The following is a 22,955-nucleotide window of genomic DNA, read 5'->3' on the forward strand; positions in this document are numbered from 1 at the left end:
ATGGTTCGGTAATTAGAGGGATTGTTTATATCTCCACTTTTGTGGAGTGGGATCACCACACTTGTCCATTTTACAGGGAATTCTTCTCTATTGACACTATTGAAAATTTTAGTGATGTGTGGTGTGAGGGTTTCAGCACGCCATTTTAAGTATTCAGCTTGAAGCCCATTTATATCTTGCGCTTTACCAATAGCTAACCTCCTTATGCCTTGAATAATATCCTTTTCACTGAATAACTCCCCTGTAGTCTCTGTTTCCATGATTCTACATTCTCCTAGATCACACTCGTAGAGAATCTTGGCATATTCCAGCCATTTGGTTCCTGTTATGTTGTTCTCTATTTGAGTTTTTCTCTGCTGAAGCTCTTTCCAAAACTTTCTGGGGCTGTTTTTACCAAGATTAATCAACTCGATTCTTCTCTTGTTTACATACTCTTCTTTCTTCTTTTTAATCAGCTGATCATACTCCTTTCTACTTTCTCTATTTATGTTCTTTTTCCAATTTCTTTTTGCTGTTTTGCATGCCTCATCAAACCACGGATTGGCCGGAAAAGTGTTCTTGGCTTCTCTTGTGGCCCTAGATCTTTTACACTCCTTGAGTGCTTTAATGATAGTAAGAACAAGATTATCCTTGTCCATGAAATGTTGTTTATTAGACTCAGGATGGTTTCTCGGAACCCTAGACAGCCGCAAAAGAGAGTTTTGGAAAGTAGCATGGTTTTCTTGTGTCATTAAAACTTTGCCAATCGGAATCATCTTCCTCTTTTGTAAAGGTTTTGGGACAATATGTTGATCTTTAAAGTGAGTGGACACCCTTATCAAGATGGGGTTATGATCAGATTTTAGCTCCATGGGGCAATCCTCTATCTCAAAGTTAATTATCTTTGCGACATATTCTTGCGAGCATATTACATAATCAACAACACTTTGTCCATTGTATCTTTTGCATGTGATTCCACCTGATTTAGGCCACTTTTCCAAACCATTACATATGACCATGTTATATAGGCAGCATAAGCCTAGTAATTCAGCACCAAAATGATTAATCTTTCCCATGCTATCCTGTGAATATCTTTCCCATTTTTGTGTCCCTTCTTCAAGCCAAACTGGGTCTTTGCTTTCATTGTAACTCTCCTTAAGATTAAGAGTTTGGTTGTTTGCTATTCTAGCATTGAAATCCCCTATTATCATTATTTCCTCTAAAGAGCTAAAGGCTGCTATGTCTTTTTTGAGTGCAGCGAATGGGTCTTCTCGATCCAATCTATGCTTTTTATACATTTTTGAGCCTTTTGGGGCGAAGTAACAGACAACCATCCTTGTAGAAATTTGATTCTCTGTTATATATACTTGCATGCACTTACATGTTCGTTTCATATACTTGAATGCACTTGTATGTTTTGTTTCAGCATGTGAAGTCTTGTGTTTTGCCGCATGAAGATTTTTCTAATGGGTTTTCATAATTTTATCCCTTCAATTTTTTTAATGGGTTTTCATAAATTTTCCCTTAAAAAATTTCTATTAGGTTTTCATAATTTTTTACCTTTAAAAATTCATGTTGAGTTTATAATTTTTCCTCGAAAATTCTTTATTGGGTTTTACCCTTTTTTCTTCGAAGATGATGCTTTGTATGTTGATTCATGTCCTGGATTCTGTTGTTTGGTTTGTTTGATTTGTCACCTCAAAAATTGCGTCTGGTTATTCCGATTGTTCTCCTAAAAAAACATTGCTTCTTGTAGTCTGTTTTGGGGCATCATGCTCATCTACAAATTTTGAGGGTTTGCCAATTTTTCGTAAAAAATCATGCTAGCTGTTCTTAGTTTTTCTCTGTCTTTAGGAAACAACAGCTCCTTTATCCAACATCAAGTTGGATATTTTTGTGATGATTTTTGGTCAGACATTTTGCTGTTTCTGGAGGGTTAGTGGTAGAGTCATCTTAGTGCTAGAGTCAACGGCAAGCTCGTCTCTTGTTGCACAGCATTCTGAAGCAGGGGACACCCTTCTTTGTTCTTTTTTGAATATATTTTGGCTACTCTTGGCCATTAACATTCGACAAATCTAGGGAGGGTCTCAACAACAATATAATGTTTTGAAGAATTTGTGACCAAAAGACTACAATTAGACAATGACCATTAAGGGAGGGTATTAGAATATGATAATGTTTCTTTAATGGTCATCTTAGTTAGTCTTTAGTTTATTAAGTAGTTTCTATAATTGCCTTTAGTTCACAATTGTTTCTTTTATAAATGTTGTCTTTGTAAATCTATATAAGGAGTTTTCTTCTCTTGTGTTTAACACAACTACAACAACATCAATTTACCATAACAGAGCATTGCACATTCCATTCTCCTCACCGTTTGTGCAGATTGTACTTGTGCATGGCCCCAGCTCCTTGAGTCAATGTTAATGAAGAAGGGAAGGCCAGTCATCTTCTTCTGAAATAACTAAGTTAGAGCACCATGGGCATCACTTGTGTTAGTGAGCAAGTACACCAGTTTATTAGTTTCCCAATAAGAGGGGGACAAACTAATATGTTGAAAATGCAGTGATAGGTTATGAAACTTGAGAAGGATACAGTTTAGCTTCCAACATGGCATGCAAACTTTTTTCATTGTTAGGATCGTGATCTGAGAGGAGTTGGAAGTTGTATTCGGTTTGCCAAATTCATTGTCTTCATTGTGCTGTTAATGGGAACAAATCTAAAAGAGGTCACAATTCGTCAATCTAAGTTTGATTTTTGAGCCCTCATCAAAGTTGAGTTTACAACTTGAGGGGTTAGGAGGGGACATAGTTGACAAAGGGAACATTAACTCCAGTTCAAAGGAAAATTTAACTCCAATTCTTGTTTTTCAATTCATTGGTAAAGTATGTACATTCTAAGATAAATTCTTGAATTCTGCTTATATTGGGGCATGAAGAATTATGGCAATAATAACTTTTTCATTTAAATATTGCTCTGTAATGGACCCCATTGTAGAAGAAACAAATTTTTAATATTTTTTTTTTGTTTTATGTTGAAATAAACTAAATACAAGCTATATTCTTCCTTTAGTGTTTAGCCAGATTAAATGTTCTCTCACACTGATGGTCTTATTCTAGTTATGTGAATGTTAGGTTAATCTTATAGCAGTATGGTACTGTAAGCTTATTAAAACCTGACCTTAATAAGTTAAAGCTGGTAAGTCATTGCTCCAAAACCAGCTTCATTCCTTCGTAAAAATTGCAAGACAGTGTCACGAGATGCTAAACACTAAGAATGTATAAATAAATTTTTGCCAATCTTTCAAATTGAAGAGGTGCTTTCAAATCTCAGATTATTTTCCTGTATTATCTCTAGGAAGGTAGTATGGTCTAATAGCTGGCTTCTCTGTGATGAAATCATAGGAGCCACAGTATTATACCTTATAGGCTTTACCCTTGGGTTGTGCTCTACTTAAGGTGAAATGTCGTCGTTTTCTCAGTAATTGATTAATAAGCTGTTTTTAGTCCTGGATGGATAAAAGGCTTGAACATTTCCCTTCCTAGAAATTGCATGTGATTGACAGATTGTCTTTAACAGAAAACATTCACACACTGCAATTACATGCTATAGTTAAACATAGTTGAATATCTACCTATAATTGTCTGGTACGGAGCTAATTCAATTTCTCTGATGTTGTTATCGACCACCTCCCTTATGATTGGTATCGCTCCTTCATCCAATAAATTTTCATTGAATATTTTATTTAATCTTTCTCATATTATATCATGAACTCTTTTAAAGGAAATACAATCATAAATAATTTTTTTGTAATTTAATTTTGGTCTTCTAGTTATCTTTTGGATGATTTTTTACGCTGATTATCTCGGACAATGTTTTGAGATGTGGGTTCTCTATTTGCCATTGAAACCAAAGAATATTTTTATTTCTGCAGGCCATTTACTTCATAAATGATGTGACAGGAGACTGAAATGTTTATATTTCAGTGTGGCTGCAAAGCTGGCCATGCTATATCTCTAGTCATGCCTAACAGGTTGCCACAATTCTACAGTCTAAAACACTTGTGTTTTTGTGACTATTCCCTCTGCTGATCAGAATTGTGGCTAAAATGCTTCACAGGATATAGAAGAGGAATATATTTGTCAGAACGTTGCCAGTCATGCACTATTATTCATTGTATGCTCATTTTACCTTGGGGATTTTATGCATGCTTTTTGGCAAGGTGCTCTTAGCTGATACCGAATCTTCTGCACAGGGGATCTTTCAGATCACGTTGGGCTCATAAAAGAAAGCGACACCCTCTTTCATGTCAGCAGTGGTCAACTGCCTTTCTACCGGATGGTCGTCTTGCTGATGGGGGACTCAAGGTCTTGAAACAAGTACGCAGTGGGGTATGTATCTTGTTTGCATGGGCTCTTTAGGTTTCCTTTTACCAAATAGTTAAGTGTTTACGCTTGAACCATGAATGACTTTTTAAGTTTATAGGGATATTTCTAAGTTTCACATAGGCTCTTTAGTATTCCTATTGCCAAATAGTTCACTGTTTACATTTGAATTATGAATGACATTCCAGAAGCATTCCTAAATCTCCTGACATTAAATATATGTATTTTCTTAATTTTCCTCCCAATATACATTTGTCATTAGTATAATTGTTTGGTCTACTCACTTTGACACCCATTTTAATTTTTTTACATTTACTAGCTCGATGAGATTTTTAAATTTTGTGCCGCTCTAATTTGTATTATACTTCATAGTATATGTCAAATGAACTTTCTACCATGTTCGTTTTTAATGATCCTTACATATGGTGTTTCTTCTTTACTGGTTGGTCAATTTGCTGGAAATAAATTTATGTGCTCAATTTTCAGTCCTGAATATCTCCTGGCCGATCTTACTTCTTTCAACTTTAAGTTTGTAGGATTAAGTTGTCTAGAGATCTTAGAGAAACAGGATACATATTTTAAACATCTTGCTTCTGCTCTCACAGTTTAGTATCAAGCTATCAAATATTTTTACATGGGGTGGTCAATATGTGGGAAATATACTAATGTGCTCAATTTCTAGTCTTGAACATAGCCTATCATATTTCTCCCTCAACTTATATATGTAGGATTAAAGTCACTATCTCTCTTTGAGAGAATACCATCATCCATTGTATGCATATTTAAACATCCTCTGTTCATGTAGCTTAATATCAGGTTATCAAATTCATTGAATTTTCAACAATAATTTATGCATTGAAGTTTTTCAGGTTTTACTGTCCAGTTATTTGGTATGGAATCTTTCCATTTGTTTCTTCTTCTTTTGATTTTCCAGAAGAGTTTGAAAGGATTTATGCATAGTTACACCGCCCTAGGAGACGGGGGGGCAAGTTTCCGAGATGGGGGGACAGAGGGACCTTGATTTGGGGACAGCGGGGGGATGGCAGCAGGGGATGGGGGGGTGGCGGAGGGAGCAGGGGTGTATACACTATACATATGATACTTAAAATGCTAGTTATGAAAAGATGTACTAAAATTATACAATATAAGATACATAGATGTAAAAAACTTAAACATTGAACATTGCACTGAAGTTTTCAACTAGAACGTCATGATTCATGATCAAATAAGTTATAACAAACAAACAATGAACATTTAACATTGAACATCAGAAAATATTCAAAATAATAAATATTAGTCTATAAGACTATATATCCGTCTTCAGATCAATAGTATGAGTATCTAGATTCTACTATCTAATAGTAATCAATGACCATATGAGTCATGACTCATGACATAAAGATGATTACAATTAAGTATCATGTACCATGAACCATGATATCAAAATAAGTATATAATGCAAACAAGAACTACAAGTCTCCAAGAGTCCAAATCAAAATGCCAAATCAATGATCAATGATCAATGATCATCCCTTGGAGGTTGAAACTCATCGCCACTGGAACTATCAGTCTGTCCAAGATCAAGAGCTGAAAAAGGAACACCAACTAGCCCTGTGGTTGGATCTAAAGCATCCTCCTCATCAATCTGCGATGGCTCCTCAGGCTCTACATCCCATCGTGATGCTAGGCTTTCCTTGTACACACTTGTGGTGCGGTCATTGATATGCAACACACTGTGTACAGCCACTAGCTTCTCTGCTCTTTGAGAGGTAAGTCTATTCCTCTTAAGAGAGTGGATGAAGCGATATGTAGACCAATTCCTCTCAGAAGCCGAGGAACTAGAAACTTGAGATGAAAAATAATTGGCTAATGTAAGACTCGGGAATTAGAAGTTGAACAATGATCATTGAACAATAAACAATGAAAAGTTAAAAGTTGGGGAACTAAGTACTTGGGACAACAAACGAATAGCTAGTGTGGTGGTTGTAGATTTCGGTCCATAAGTTGACCACCACAAAATGGGATCCTCTTGTGCCATAGTCTTGATATTCGCCTTTGCTGCTTGTCTGTAACCCCTAAGAGTAGCAAATTTGGTCCACTCAATGCGAACCTTGGCTGCTGTCTCAGGGTCATACATCCTGTCTATGCACTTGAAGAACCCTTCCTTCACCTGAAAAAATTTAAAAAGTACAAATTATTAGCAAATAGAAGAATCAAGATACTAGTAATGTAAATGATTTTAATTTATAAAATGATAAGAATCTAAGTCTTAAAGTGTTATATAATAATAATATAAATCACCTCATCATCGTGAAGTGGTGTAACTCTACCAGGCCTAGTCATGTACCACCTCGGATTCAATGCATATGCAGCCATGTGTAAGGGTGTGTTAAGTTTGTCCCATCTACGCTGAATAATAGGCCGAATGTGATCATTGTAGAAGGCTAATGTGGGGTCCTCCTCTCGCACAACGGCCCTCATTTGCCCAAGCATAGAATCAATGCACTCATACACCTCTCCAAGTGTGGGCGCATCCCCATCTCCATACCTGATCACCTCGAAGACTGGCCTAATAATAGAGACAATGTATTTTGCATCGCTCCAAAATACATCGCTCTTAACTATATCCTTCACCCTCATCCCCTGCTCTGACCTGGAACCATCCCACCTATTCCATTCATTTGTCATAACCATTAGTTGCAGTGGCTCCTGCAAATCAAGCATTCTTTCCAAGAGAATGAAATAGGATGCATATTGTGTCTCAACTAGCTTCAAGAACTCCTTGTTGGCGAAGCTCCTAAATAGTGCATGTGAGGTGTGGTGGTTGCAGATATACATCTGCACATCTCTAGCATCACTCACCACTCTCTTTATCCAACTAATCTTCCCCATGTCTTTAGAGCATTGTTCATAGCATGCACACAACAAGGAGTCCACCAAATATGCCGATATGTGGCCTCAATAAGCCTTCTTGCAGCTCTGCACACATGAGCTGCATCTGTCACTACTTGGACCACATTTTGTGGCCCAATCTCCTCAATGGCTTCCCTAAGAATCTGAAATTGAAAATCAGCATCTTTTTGATGCCCCGAACAATCAACCGCCCTAAGAAAGAATGGGCCCTCTGTACATGTGACTATGACATTGATGAGTGGACGGTGTCTAATGTATGTCTACCCATGGATGACAATGCTACACCCCGATTCCTCCCAAATAGCCCTCATGATCTCCATGGACTCACCAATCTTGGCATACTCATCATCCAAGATTTTATTCCTCAATTTGTGCTCACCTGGTGGCACATATGATGGTAATCCCGCCTTCGCTACTTTCTGAAATGCCTCCTTAAAATAAGGAGACCGAGCAATTTGAAGTGGAACGCCATTGGCAAATAACATTCTTCCAATGTATGCATCTAACTTCTCTCTCGTTTGGGCTGCAAACAATTCTGCTATAGGGTTGTTGTCACTAGACTGTGCCCTGCGTTTCCCCTTGCTCGTCTCAGCTGCTGCTACACTTATAGAGCTATAAGTAGAGGAAGGTACGGAGGCTGCCCCTAACAATGAACTAGATGAAACTCTATGTTGTGGTCTAGAAGAAGACATGCGTCGGTGTTGTTGCCCCTGTATTTGTTGCTCATGCACCTCCTGTATAGTCTGAATCTGTTGCCTACTAGCCAAAGTAGCAGGCACTGGAAGGCCCAAGTCCTCTGGAACTCCCCAAAGCTTGTTGAATTCAATTCTAATCTTCAAGTTTGTGGATTCACCCAAAAACTTACATGGTTGGACACCTTTACTTGTCCAAAAGAGGAAGTGTACATTCGCTCTAGTGATGCTACCATACCAATCTTCACCACAAATATTGCATCTCCACTTTCTTGTGCCACCTGTTCCTTGTCCGCTTGTTATTCTAGTGGAAAATTGTTTTAAAAGAGATTTTGGATCAAACTTACCCCTGGCCCACTGTGCCAAAGCTGGGGAGGGGCAATCAGTAGATGGAGTACCAGATAGTATAAAACCAGTACCCATGGAAGTGGAACTAGTTTGGGCCCCTTGCTGATTTGGCCCAACTGGAATTGCAATGTCACTCTCATGGTCACCCCTCTCAACAGTGTCTTCATCATCCTCAGCGCCAACCTCAGGCTCAGGTTCATATTCTGATTCACTGCCACTATCTGAATGAAATTCCATCTCATCATCACTATGAGTATTCATTGTGACATTGCATTTCACAAAATGAAAAAACAAAAATTAATAAAGCTAAATTATTGAAATTTATAATTTATAAATGATAATCATAATCGACGACTTCCACTCTCTTCGAACTATATTTGGGAACATTAAAAAAAAAAAAAATAAAAAAAAAATAAAAAAAAAAGTATAAAACGAAAATTGACTTCCAATGGTTCCGTAGGATTTGGGCTTTTTTGAGCCAATTTTAGTATGTACGAATTAACAAAAAAATTTAAATTTTTTTAAAACTTTTTTTGTTAATTCTTACATACTGAAATCGGCTCAGAAAATTTTTAACTTTTTTTGTTAATTCTTACATACTGAAATCGGCTCAGAAAAGCCCAAATCCTATAGAACCATTGGAAGTCAATTTTCGTTTTTTTTTTTTTTCCCAAATATAGTTCAAAGAGAGTGGAAGTCGTCGGTTTAAACAATCAAAAATAGACATTTCAAAGAGTCCAGAGATAACAGAGGTCGTCTAAACAACAAAAACATTCATAAACATGCATTTCAAAATCATACAAATACGTTAGAAACCCTATCTTTTGCTTTTTTTTCTTCCCAAATATAGTTCGAAGAGAGTGGAAGTCGTCGGTTTAAACAATCGAAAATAGACATTTCAAAGAGTCCAGAGATAACATAGGTCATCTAAACAAACAAAAACATTCATAAACATGCATTTCAAAATCATACAAATACGTTAGAAACCCTACCTTTTGCTTTAAAAACTTCAACAAGATTCGGTAAACCGGAACCCAGAACCACCCTCCTCTTCTTCTTCTTGCTCCTAAGCTCTCCTTTTTCACTTGCAAACACTCTTTTCACTCTTGGACAAACCCTTATCTCAGCTCTTCACTCTTCTTCTTCTTGCTGTTGCAAACAATGAGAAATGCAAATGTGAATCAAAATGAAGAATAGAAGGGTTTTAAACAAAGGAGGAGGAATGGATGGACCCCACAATCCAATACAATAAATAAGAAATATTAAAACATTTTAAAAATGAGTTCAACTTTTTGTTTTTTAATGTCTTTTTTGCTTGCCACGGGAGACGTCCAGGCATCCCCCCACAACGAAGGAGACTCCTTGGCATCCCCCCGCACCCGTCTTGGAGACGTCTCCCCGTCTCCGGCGGCGGTGGCACTTTGAGTGGTGCCGCCCAAAAAGCCGAGATGCTGTCCCCCCGTCCTGGGGACGTCCCCGTCTCCGAGACGGCCCAGATTTTGGGGGGGGACGTGTCCCCGTGTTACACTGGATTTATGATTCTCTATTGCTTGTAAATCACTGTGAAAATGGAATTTGTTTTCTTGCAATTGAAACAATATTACATTTTGAGTTTTTCATATCTAGCTGTGTGATTAATGTCTTGATCCTTACACAGCATTTGCAGTCTTATTTGCTTTGTTAATTTCAGGGCATTGACTCAAGTATAAGAGCGGAAGTTTGGCCATTCCTTCTTGGAGTGTAAGCATCTCTTTTCACTGTTGTTGATATATTTGACATTACACTGTTAATTATTTTGTTGATCTTATTATTTCATTCTGTTTGTTATCTGGCAACAAATTTTCTAGGCATCAAGGTAATGCTTGTCATGCTAAGAAGTTGTGTTAAATATTAGATGCAAAGGAATTGTGTCTATCAATGTATTTGCACTTTCACATGTTGCAATTATGAAGGCTTATTTCTGTACTTAAGGTGACAAGTTTACATGATGCCATTTGTGTTGTGATGCACTTTTTACAGGTATAGCTTGAACAGTTCAAAAGAAGAAAGAGATCTTGAAAGAATTCGCAAAAGGTAAGTGTAAGAATTTGGATAATATCTCAGGCAGGACAGTTGCTAAATAGGATTTTATCTAGCTGTACAGCTGATGGATTCAAGGAAGAGTAGTGCCAAAATGTATCAATGCTCGTAAGGTGGAAATATCTAATTAGACGAATTTAGTATTTATGCTTGAATCAGCATATAGGATTTCATTCTGTGTGGTATGTATTTTTTGTGTATAAGCAATTGTGAAGCATTTCCTTTTCAGTAATTGGAAGGCTGTTTTTTGAGCATGTGAGACGTATGTGTGTTCTTATTCAGAGAGGAGTATGAACAGCTGAGATTACAGTGCCAGGATTTGCCAAATGAAGAAATGAGTGAGATGATCAGCGAGGTAATCAATTGCAGAGAAGAAGAACAGGAATTTGGATCACAAGAAGATGATGCATTTTCTCATTCAGTTAAAGATACGGGCTTGATAAGTGAGCCTATTTTTAGAGAAATGGAGAGTCAAGATGAAGACTCAAAGTTGTTAGAGTCCTCTCCTGTTAATAGCCTGCAAGTGAGGTATGACACCTCATCAGACAACGAATCCATCACTGAAAATGATCCCAACTCAAGCAGAATTTCTGATAGTCACAAGAATGGAAATGGGAAAACTGAAGATTTCTCAGATAATGAATCCTCCGTTGAAGATAATTCCAATCTGGACAAATTTTCTGCTATCATAAAGGATAGGCACCAAGAGGAGAACACATCAACAGACATTGAACACAAGGTTGACAGGATAAAGAGGCTGAAGGAAACCCGTCCTCAGGCATTGGAAGATTTCAGGACATGGCAGAGGATAATTCGTCTTGATGCTGTACGTATGAATGCAGATTGGGTACCATACTCTCCTTCTCAGGCAAATGTTACAGAAGAAGAAGCATCCAGGTTAGCTTCCCTTGTGGGATTAATAAATGATGAGCACCTAGAACCATGTCAGAAGCATCACGCAGCAAGATTAGTTGGAATCCTTGAAACTTATGCTCTATATGACCCAGAGATTGGATATTGTCAAGGAATGAGTGATCTTCTCTCTCCTTTTGTGGCATTGATGGATGAAGACTATGAAGCCTTCTGGTGTTTTGTCCATTTTATGCATGTTGCCCGTGACAATTTTAGACTAGATGAAATGGGTATTCGCAAGCAACTGAACCTGGTAGCAAGAATTATCAAAACTAAAGATCCACACTTGTATAACCATTTAGAGAAACTTGAAGCTGAAGACTGTTTCTTTGTGTACAGGATGGTGGTAGTGCTTTTTAGAAGAGAGCTGTCATTTGAGCAGACTCTCTGTTTGTGGGAAGTCATCTGGGCAAATCAAGCAGCTGTTAGAGAAGGAATAAAGAAATCAGCTTGGAGGAAGGGTAAGCGAAGGGCTCCTCCCAGTAATGATTTGTTATTGTATGCAATAGCAGCATCTGTGTTGCAAAAAAGGAATCTCATTATTGAAAAGCATACTGGAATGGATGACATTCTTAGAGAGTGCAACAGCATGGCAGGTCATTTGGATGTTTGGAAACTCCTGGATGAGGCCCATGACTTAGTGGCTGCCCTTCATGATAAAATATAATTCAACAATTATTTTGGGTCATTTTTTTCCTTTATGAAATATCATCTTGTTTGAGTTGTTCCCCCGAACTCCACATACAGATGGTGCTTTCCTTCAATAGTATCAGTTTTCCCTTGGGTCTCGAATTAATGACTATCAATCACCATTTGACTGGAAAGCTTAAATCATTCTTTGACAAATTGTTGAAGACATTTAGCTTCTGGTATAGAAAATATCATGTACTATCTTCTAGCTTAACCTCTCTATGTGATAAAGTGCAGGAATCTCCAATTTGAAAGGTTGTTATGGTAAGTTTTGTTATGTATGGTATTAATCGACTTTGTAATGAATATTATAAAAACCATTGATATTGAAATAATTGTGTTCCTATGAGATTCAACATATTAAGCACAATTCAATCAATGATTTTAGCACCAGTGAGCCCTAATTGAAGTTTCTTCTTTATAGCAACAGTGATGCGAAGCACCACTCATTGCACAAAAGAATAACCAATGAAACAATCCAACCAAATGATTAGGGTGGCATCCTCATTCTTTTTAATTCTGTAAAATGTAGAATTGCCTAGATCTCTTAGTTTTCCAGCTTTGTAATTTCAGGGAAGAAGTGTCAAATAGTGTTTCTTATAGAATCCCTTTTAAAATTTGTCAAGTATTTTTGGGACTAAAGCTTTAAGGATTCTTCTGAACTTATAATTTCAACCTAGACAAATATCAATAATAAATACAAAATCAGAGCTGGGAAGCAATAGTCAATAGCTTTGGAAGTTGGAAAGCAATGATCAATAGCTTTTGAAGTTTACTGTTTATAATGGATTGCCACAGTGTAAAGGAAATCTCAAGCTGATATGTTCTCTCGAATTTTTCTTAATCCAAATTTTATTTCAGTCCAAGTTTTTAGAGGAAAACTTGGCAAGCTTGTTTTGGAAGATTTATTGGAGACCCTATGGGCCATGATATGAGATTTTGTTTTTTAATACATTGATTGCCCAACATGTTGAAGGCTATGTCAATTAAAGAGTACCTTTGGTGTACTTATCATAGAAGCGGGTTCAAATGAGGAAACCTATAAATGTTGCTAAGGTCATTGGAATTAATACAGGTTATAACCTATCTTCTCGCTTTAGTTGTCTCTTATTGCAAGCAGCAGTTGCCTATTGATCGTTTGGTTGCTTCCTGTGGTGATGAGCATTTTGTGTCACAAGTTATTAAAAACCTTTTAAATGTGTCTTTATTTATGGCATTTTCATCTCCATATCGAGGATCATGTTGGTTATACTCAAGGATGTCTAAGGGGATTTTGAGTCAATATAAGGGCCATTTTGGATAATAACCCCTAGGGCGATACTGGGGTTGACATTGCCTTTTAATGGCCCCTTACTGTCCTAAAGACTATTGATGGCATTCTCATCTCCATATCAAGAATCATGTTGGTTATACTCAAAGGATGTCTAAGGGGATTTTGAGTCAATATAAGGTCCACTGTGGATAATAACCCATAAGGAGGTACTTTGAAATATCCCCAATAGATATTGACCCAAGTTTTTCCCAAAATAATATTTAGAACATAAACATGAGGTTGCATTATAAACCAACAATATAAACCAATAAGCTTCTCATAAAATACCTTGAAATATATCACAACATCATACATCAACAATACAATAATCAACATTCGAAAGTCCAATCTTAAACACAGTTTTACAGTCATATGGAAGATTAAGAAAGAACTTGTAAACACACACGAGACACCTGATGTGACGTCTTCGGAAGTCCAATCTTAAACACAATTTTATAGTCATATTGGAAGATTAAAAAAGAACTTGTAAACACACACAAGACACCTAATGTGACATCTCCACAAACAGTGGATTTGCGTCCATAGTCTACTGGCACGAGGGTTGACGTCCTCATGCTAGATGAAAGATGAAGCTTTCCAAATAACTCTCGCAAGAGAGACTAAAATATGAAAAATAAACCAAGCATAATCCAAATGAATGAGTCCCTCTCCTTTTAATCCTCAAAGCTGTGACTCTTCAACACCCTTCTTGTCCTTTCATCTTGTCTCTCCTTGTCACTTTAGCCCACTTTATAATATTAAATTGATCTTTTATAATTTTAATTCACGCTTTCATAGTCCATTTTAATATTATATAAATATGTTTTTAAATCTTCTAATGTCCCAAAAAGGGGATGTTACAAATCTTCTGTTGAGATTGCTTGTCCTCAAGCAATCAATACCAGTGTTAGGATAAAACTACGGACAAAAATAAAAAAACTACATGCAAATATAACCAATAACAGAAAATAATAGATCACACAAAAATGAACACAAGGCATCAAGATTTAACGTGGTTCACCCAATCCTTGGGCTACGTCCACCAAACTGCAAGTCTAATATTATTACAATTCAGTGATTATAACCTGATTACAATCCGTAATCCCTTACAGCTCAATACTGCTGCAAGAACTAATTTTGTATCACAACATAATGAAAATACCTAACCCTAAACCCTTTTATACAAGTATTTTGCGCCGTTTTAGGGTTAGAACATGTCAGCCATATGTCGGCTACAACGTCGGCCACAACCCAATTTTTTTTTACAAAGAATTTATGAAGTATGTATAGTACTTTTCTGATCAGTCACCACAATCTAACAATCTCCCACTTGGGGACTGATTGAGCTCCACACTAAACAACAATCTCCTACTTGGAGTTGATTTTGTAGCAATACCACTACCACATGGGGCTCCCACTGGATCAAACCACCCTGGACTCTGCTGTTCTTTTATTCATGTTCAGTCTAGAAGACCAACCAAAGCTGAAGAGGAGTTTAACTTCTCCCTTGTTATAACCTTTGTCAACATATCTGCTGGATTGTCATTTGTATGTATCTTCTCCAACTTTAACTGTCCATCCTCCAAAACTGACCGAATGAAATGATGCCACAACTGTATGTGTTTGGTCTTAGAACGCAGAGTTGAATTCTTTGCAAGTGTAATATCCTCCCCTGATTTGAACTTTGACTGGTAGAAATTTAAGGAATATTGTCAAACACTTTGTACGCAAACTCATAAAGCTGATTTCCTCAATAAATTGCTTTCCAATGAGTATCAAAATTTGACAGAAGAAACCTGGAATTAGTTGCCGTAGTATTTTGCAGATGTAGTCGGCAACACTCCAAATTTCTAATCAGCCGGAAAAACAAGTAAACTTGATACCAACACTGTTCACGCCGTACTGTAGCAAAATATTGTTCATGCCGACTGTAGCAAAATACTGTTCATGCGGCACTATAGCAATAACTAACTTTAGATCTGCACCTCAAACCTTTGTAAATTTCTTTATGCGAATGCCCCAAATGAAACCCAGTGTATTTCCTGAAGTGAAAACACCCTTGATCCTCTTGACTGTGTCTTCCAACAGCGAAGAGAATGCTAGCAAAGAGGGATTCCGTCCTCCAAGCCCGATAATCAGATATCCAGCAACATAACATTAATCTTCATCCAAGCATACAAAAAAAAGCTCTTCCATTTCTTTTATAGTGTTCTCACAAGAGCTCAATTCGTCGTTTTCTCAATGTGGGATAAAACATAACTCCCTTTATGTACATTATGTCTCCAATGTGTTATAAAAATAAAGGGAACTCTTTTAATTTAAATATTTCCCACAAACTATAGTCTATGCATTAATAAAGTTAAATATTTAAATTTAACTTTATAAAATGGCTTTATCAATGTATAACAAATCTTATCAATGATAAATAAGTTTTCCTGTCGATTTTAAACAATTACCATGGACATACCACTGTGACTGAATGTCCGGCCATGTCCAAGATGACTTACTATAAATAGTAAGTATGCCCAAAGTTGCCCCAGAACCCCTTAGAAAGATCTGCAACTGAAACTGTCTAGGCCAAATGGCCTCTAAGCCCCTTTAATGTCCTAGTTAGCCTACAGGATTGTGGGGAAATAGGCTAACGACAACATCATGCTATGAATGCTAGAAAGGGGACATTACAGTCCGCCCTTCCCAAAATTGCTTGTCCTCAAGCAATTTCAGCTCTGGATGCTGCAATATCTGCTCATTTTCCCAAGTAGCATCCTCGACAGGTAGGTTCCTCCACTTCACTAGATACTCCCTGATAGTCCTCCTGCGAAGCACCCTCTCCCTAGAGTCATGTATGGCCTCGGGAACCAAGATAAGCTTTCCCTCATCATCAAGAGGTGGCAATAGTACTGAAGGCACCACATTGTGACCCAATGCCTTCTTAAGGCGTGACACATGGAACATATTATGCACTTTATTGTCTGCAGGCAACTCCAACTCATAAGCTACTTCGCCCACTCTTCTGATTACTTTGAACGGTCCATAGTAGCGTGGTTTCAATTTCTCTGCTCCACTCTTCTTGAGAGAGGTCTGTCTATACGGCTGTAACATGAGGTACACCATATCTCCCACCTCAAAAGACCTCTCAACCCTGTGCTGATCAACATATTGCTTCTGTTGATTTTGTGCTTTTTGCAAATTTTCCTTCAAGGATCGCATAATGTCCTGGCACTCCTGCAAAGTATCCTTGGCCTTAGGCACCCTGCTGTCCCCAAATAACAAATCCAAAAAATTAGGAGTATCATACCTGTACAGTGCCATAAAAGGGGACATTTGAATAGACATATGGAAAGAGGTATTATAGCAGTACTCCCCTAGATGTAGCCACTTCACCCAAGCCTTCTGCTCTCCTACAATGTAGTTTCGAAGATACCCCTCAACCCATTTGTTCACTATCTCTGTCTGCCCATCAGTTTGGGGGTGGTAGCTGGTACTTGGAGTGAGCTCTGTTCCACATAACCTGAACAACTCCTGCCAAACGTGGCTCATAAATCTGCTCTCTCTGTCACTGACTATGCTCCGTGGTATCCCATGTAGTCTGAATACCTCTCGAAAAAATAGTTCTGCTGTTTGTGCTGCTGAATATGTAGACAAAATTGCAAAGAAATGTGTAAATTTCGTCAATTTGTCTACTACAACAAAGATACAATCCCGACCCTGTGCCTTGGGGAGGCCTGTGATAAAATCCATGGAAATGCTATCCCACTTCTTCTCTGGTATGGGTAGGGGCTGTAGTAAACCACCCGGAAAAGAATGTTCTTGTTTGTTCTGCTGACACACAGGGCATTCCCTCACAAACTAAAGCACCTCTGATTTGAGTCATTTCCAAGTGAAGCGCTCTCTCACCTGCCGATATGTCTTAAAGAATCCGGGATGTCTTGCTATTGGTGAATCATGAAATGCCCTCAAAATCTTCTGCTTCATAGCAGACCCGGGTACTAAATAAATCCTTTCCTTGTAGATGATCAGATCATTTACGACAGTGTATCGACTATCTTGAATAGCTCCCTCAATAATGCTAGATGCCCAACTATCCTTAGCATATTCTGCCAAGATCATCTCTCTCCAATCATCCATGACTATCCCAACAGCAAGCAAATGAGGCCTTCTAGATAAAGCATTTGCAACAATATTTTTCTTCCCTTTGACATAGGCTATGTCGAAATCATAGGCCTGTAATTTACTCACCCATTTCTGTTGCCTGTCATTAAGGTCCTTCTATCCAAGGAAATGTTTCAAGCTATTATGATCTATTTTTACTGTGAACCGGCTTCCCACTAAGTACTGCCTGAACTTAGCTAGCGCGTGCATGATTGCTAGCATCTCTTTGTCGTAGATGCTGTAGGTTCTCTCCACACCTCGTAATTTTCTACTCTCATATGTGATGGGATGTTTGTCTTGCATGAGAACAACTCCTATGCCCTCTCCCGAGGCATCACACTGCAGCTCAAAGGGCCTGGTGAAATCTGGAATGGCTAAAACAGGACATGTACTCATCAGCTCCTTAAACTTGTCAAAACAATCCTGAGCCCTCTCTGACCACTTGAAACTATCTTTCCGTGTCAAATCTGTAAGTGGTGCTGCTATCTGTGAAAATCCCTTCACAAATCTGCGGTAGAACCCACGAAGCCCGAGAAATTCTTTGAGTTGTGAAGTGTTCCTCGGTGGTGGCCAATCCAGAATGGCCTTGATCTTGTCTGGGTCAACCCGAACACTTCCTGCACTAATAATATGCCCTAGATAGAGCAACTCTGTCATCCCAAACTCACATTTACTCATCTTGGCATATAATGACTCCCTCTCTAGAATACTGAGCACTGTATCAATATGCTTCAAATGTTCCTCCCAAGTACAACTGTATATCAGTATATCATAAAAAAATATCAACACAAACTTCCTCAACTGATCTCTGAACACTCTATTCATACAGGATTGGAAAGTGGCAGGGGCATTTGTCAACCCAAAGGGCATGACTAAGAACTCAAAATGTCCATAGTGCCATCTAAAAGCTGTCTTCTCCACATCCACCTCTCTAACCCGTATCTGATGGTAGCCGGATCTCAAATCAATCTTGGAGAAGTAGCATGCACCATGCAATTCATCAATAAGCTCATCGATGCGCGGGATAGGGTATCGGTTCTTGATTGTCTTCTTGTTTAGCTCCCTATAATCAATGCACATCCTCATTGTACCATCCTTCTTCTTCACCAATACTACTCAAGAAGCGAAAGGACTTTTGCTTGGCCGTATGTGCCCCATGTCAATCAACTCCTTAATTGCCTTTTCTATTTCATCCTTACATCTCTTCGGATGGTGGTAAGGTGTGATGATAACTGGCTTAGCCCCTTCCTCTAATTCAATAACATGCTCGATTCCCCTATCCGGGGGTCTCCCTGGAGGTATCTCACCAAACACCTTAGTATGTTTGGTTATTATTTTTTGTACATTAGGTGGATACTCTTGTTTATGCTGCTCTGTCATCTCAAGCATTACTCTAAACTCTGCTGCCCACTGCACCTGATCATGTCTAAAGAAACTCTGCATCCGCTTGAGTGACACCACTCGAAGTCTCCCATCTGACAAACCTCTTAGCACTATCTTCTTACCGTTTGCCTCAAACCTCATTTCCATTTTCTCAAGGTTAAATGTAAACTCTACCAGAGACTTCATCCAGTTCATCCCAAGCACCATATCCTGATCACCAATGTTGACCACAAAGAAATCTCCTGTCATGTCATAATCTCCCAAACGAAGTTGCAAGTTGGAGATTTTCTTGGTACATTCAATTTTGAAGCCATCGGCAACCATCACCTTAAATCCCCTATGCTCCTCTGTATGTAGCCCTCTGCGTGTCACAAACTTCTCATCAATGAAGTTATGTGTCGCTCCTGTATCAATGAGTGCCACAACTCTCTGTCCATCCAAGGTTCCCCTAACTCTGAAAGTGACGGCCTCCTGTATACTTGACAACTGAGCTATCATGCTATCACCGCGTACTTCCTCCTGTGAAGAACTATCATCATCTCCATCTGATTCGGATGACTGCTCTGAATCTCCATCTACTGACTCTTCGGCTGAAGAGTACTCCATCTGCTTAGCTTTTGCTTTCAATGGACACTTATGTGACAAATCTCAAGGCTCCCTGCAATGAAAACAAATCTTCTTCTTCCTGAGATCATTAAGTGTTTCATTGTCCAACCTCTTACTTTCCTCCTTAGCTGGCTGAACCTCTTTATGAAAAGGCTTCCTGTCCTTATCTTTCCTTGAAGGGAAACTCTTTGCCTGGAATTTATTTTTTGAAGATGAAGAGGAATCCATGTCACGAGCTTTCTTAATGGCTTCCTGCAAAGTGGGAGGGTTGAGAGCTTTAATCCACCCTCTCAACGGATCAGCTAACCCATCCATAAATAGAACTAGTATCCTCCGTTCAGATACATCTGTTACTAACACTGCAAGTTTCTGAAACTCTGAAATGTATGTTTCCAATGATCCCCACTGTTTAAGCTGAGCTAACTCCTTGAAATGGAGTTCTGGATCCTTCCTATCAAAACGTTCAATCAGCCTCTCTGTAAACTCCACATATGAGGTAATGTGTGCATGTCCCATAGTGACCATACCATGATGCCACCACTCATGTGCTAACCCATCTAGATGAATTGCTGCGTACTTAATAGCTTCTTCCTTGGGCATAGGGTTCAATTGAAAGTATGTGTCAAGCTTTTGAACCCAAGCTCTTGCTGTAGACTTTCCTGAGCCATCATAATATGGTAACTCAAGTCTCCCTACTTTCTTCCGTAGCTCATAGCTTTGGTTCCTGTCATGTCCACGTGGCATATGTTTCATCCGCACATCCATATACTCCCTAAAGGTAATTGCAGCAGTAAAATCTGGCCCTCCGGCTTCCCAATCTCTCCTCAACTGGTCCTGTATATCAGTAATCTGGGGCTCTGGTATGAGCTGCTCTGGAGCTCTAGGAGGAAATGTAGGAATCATGGGCCTTGAACTCACTGTCCTAGCTTGCTGGGGTGCATGACCGAAATTGTTCCCAACTTGTTCATCTCCATTATGTGTCCCATCTTGATCATTTCCATTCTGATTGTTACATTCTGATTATTTCCTCCACCCATGTTAGTATTCAACCCCATTTGACGAGCCATCATCTGCATCATAAGATCCAATCTCTGATTCTGTTCCTGTGCCCTTTGTTCTGCTACTCGCTGACCCTGTACTAAGGTCTCTAATAACTGTAAGAATCTTTCCTCTCCAGACTCTGGACCGACATTCCCGCCTCCACCTAATCTTGTATTCCTGTTATCTCGGTCACCCATATTGCTGTCTTGATCAAAGAATACCCCCGCTGTGTCTGTATGACTGGATTCTATACCCCCCTGTACGGATGAACTAGACTGTTTGCTTTGCAGGTCTGAACTCCTACTTTGTCTTGCTCTGGTATTGCAGAAATTATAAGGCCCCTGTCGCATGCTCAAACATAAATGCTCTGATTTTAGTGTTTTGACATTTCATCAAACACTTTCCCCTCTATCCGCCAGTTCCAAATTTCCTATAAGACCTCCACAGGATGGCAGGACTTATAGCTCTGATACCACTGTAATATCCTCCCCTGATTTGAACTTTGACTGGTAGAAATTTAACTTAAGGAATATTGTCAAACACTTTGTACGCAAACTCATAAAGCTGATTTCCTCAATAAATTGCTTTCCAATGAGTATCAAAATTTGACAGAAGAAACCTGGAATTAGTTGTCGTAGTATTTTGCAGATGTAGTCGGCAACACTCCAAACTTCTAATCAGCCGGAAAAAAAGTAAACTTGATATCAACACGGTTCACGCCGTACTGTAGCAAAATATTGTTCATGCCGACTGTAGCAAAATACTGTTCATGCGGCACTATAGCAATAACTAACTTTAGATCTGCACCTCAAACCCTTGTAAATTTCTTTATGCAAATGCCCCAAATGAAACCCAGTGTGTTTCCTGAAGTGAAAACACCCTTGATCCTCTTGACTGTGTCTTCCAACAGCGAAGAGAATGCTAGCAAAGAGGGATTCCGTCCTCCAAGCCCGATAATCAGATATCCAGCAACATAACATTAATCTTCATCCAAGCATACAAAAAAAAGCTCTTCCATTTCTTTTATAGTGTTCTTACAAGAGCTCAATTCTTCGTTTTCTCAATGTGGGATAAAACATAACTCCCTTTATGTACCTTATGTCTCCAATGTGTTATAAAAATAAAGGGAACTCTTTTAATTTAAATATTTCCCACAAACTATAGTCTATGCATTAATAAAGTTAAATATTTAAATTTAACTTTATAAAATGGCTTTATCAATGCATAACAAATGTTATCAATGATAAATAAGTTTTTCTGTCGATTTTAAACAATTACCATGGACATACCACTGTGACTGAATGTCCGGCCATGTCCAAGATGACTTACTATAAATAGTAAGTATGCCCAAAGTTGCCCCAGAACCCCTCAGAAAGACCTGTAACTGAAACTGTTTAGGCCAAATGGCCTCTAAGCCCCTTTAATGTCCTAGTTAGCCTACGAGACTGTGGGGAAATAGGCTAACGACAACATCATGCTATGAATGCTAGAAAGGGGACATTACAGCAAGATGAATGACACTCTGACTATCTGTGAACAAATAACTATCCTTCTGAGGATGTCCCAATTCTTTCAAGAAGAACTGAATCCATATCATCTCCTTGGCTGCCTCTGTAGCAGCAACATACTTTGCTTCTGTAGTGGATAAAACATTAACCTTTTGTAACCTAGAAACTCAGCTCACAGCTGTACCACCAATAATAAAGATGTAACCTATAGTACTCCGCCTGGTATCAATATCCTTTGCCAAATCTGAGTCAACATAGCCCTGTAAATCACTAGTAGAGCCTCCAAAGTGTAAACACTTATTATACGTTCCTCTCAAATATCTAAGAATCCATTTGACAGCATTCCAATGCTCAATTCTTGGATGACTCATATACCTATTAACGACTCCCATTGCATGTGCAATATCTAGCCTAGTGCATACCATAACATACATCAAACTTCTTATAGCTGAAGCATAGGGTACTTTGGACATCTTATCCTCCTCTTCCTGTGTCTCAGGACACATCTCCTTAGTCAATTTCAAATAACCAGGTAAAGGTGTGCTGACAGCTTTAACATTTTTCATAGAGAAACATTGCAACACCTTCTCAACATAATCAGCTTGAGATAGTGTTAATGTTCTGTTCTTTCTATCTCTGCAAATCTTCATACCAAGGATTTGTTTTGCTGCCCCCAAATCTTTCATAGCAAATGCATGTGCTAATTGGCGTTTCAGCCCTTTAATATGATCCATGTTAGACCCAGCTACAAGCATATCATCAACATATAAACATAAAATAATGTAGCTATCATCATCCAACCTCTTAAAATAAACACAATAATATGAATGACACCTGTTATAGCCATGCTCATGCATAAACCTGTCAAATTTTAGATACCATTGCCGAGGTGCTTGCTTCAAGCCATATAAACTTTTCTTCAATTTGCACACTAAGTTCTCCTTACCTTTGACCTCAA

The 22,955-nt window shown here is 38.5% G+C and overlaps 1 protein-coding gene across 2 annotated transcripts in view; it reads left to right on the forward strand.

Moving 5' to 3' along the window:
• LOC149554892 (rab GTPase-activating protein 22-like) overlaps nt 1–12,249 on the forward strand; it is a 37,696-nt gene extending 25,447 nt beyond the window's left edge. The window contains exons 1-5 of one of the 2 annotated variants that reach the window (XM_089828904.1): nt 3,962–4,152; nt 4,232–4,367; nt 10,005–10,054; nt 10,334–10,387; nt 10,676–12,249. In XM_089828904.1, coding sequence (XP_089685030.1) covers nt 4,136–4,152; nt 4,232–4,367; nt 10,005–10,054; nt 10,334–10,387; nt 10,676–11,972 — 1,554 coding nt within the window. In that variant the 5' untranslated portion in view covers nt 3,962–4,135 and the 3' untranslated portion in view covers nt 11,973–12,249. Of the gene's footprint in view, nt 1–3,961; nt 4,153–4,231; nt 4,368–10,004; nt 10,055–10,333; nt 10,388–10,675 lie in introns of those variants that run through there. The other variant, XM_089828903.1, reaches the window with a different exon arrangement.
• Nucleotides 12,250–22,955: the final 10,706 nt, after the last annotated feature.

Source organism: Cupressus sempervirens, chromosome 5 (assembly GCF_028749045.1).
Source record: "Cupressus sempervirens isolate cs-2001-9-10 chromosome 5, ASM2874904v1, whole genome shotgun sequence".
Classification (NCBI taxonomy): Eukaryota; Viridiplantae; Streptophyta; class Pinopsida; order Cupressales; family Cupressaceae; genus Cupressus; species Cupressus sempervirens.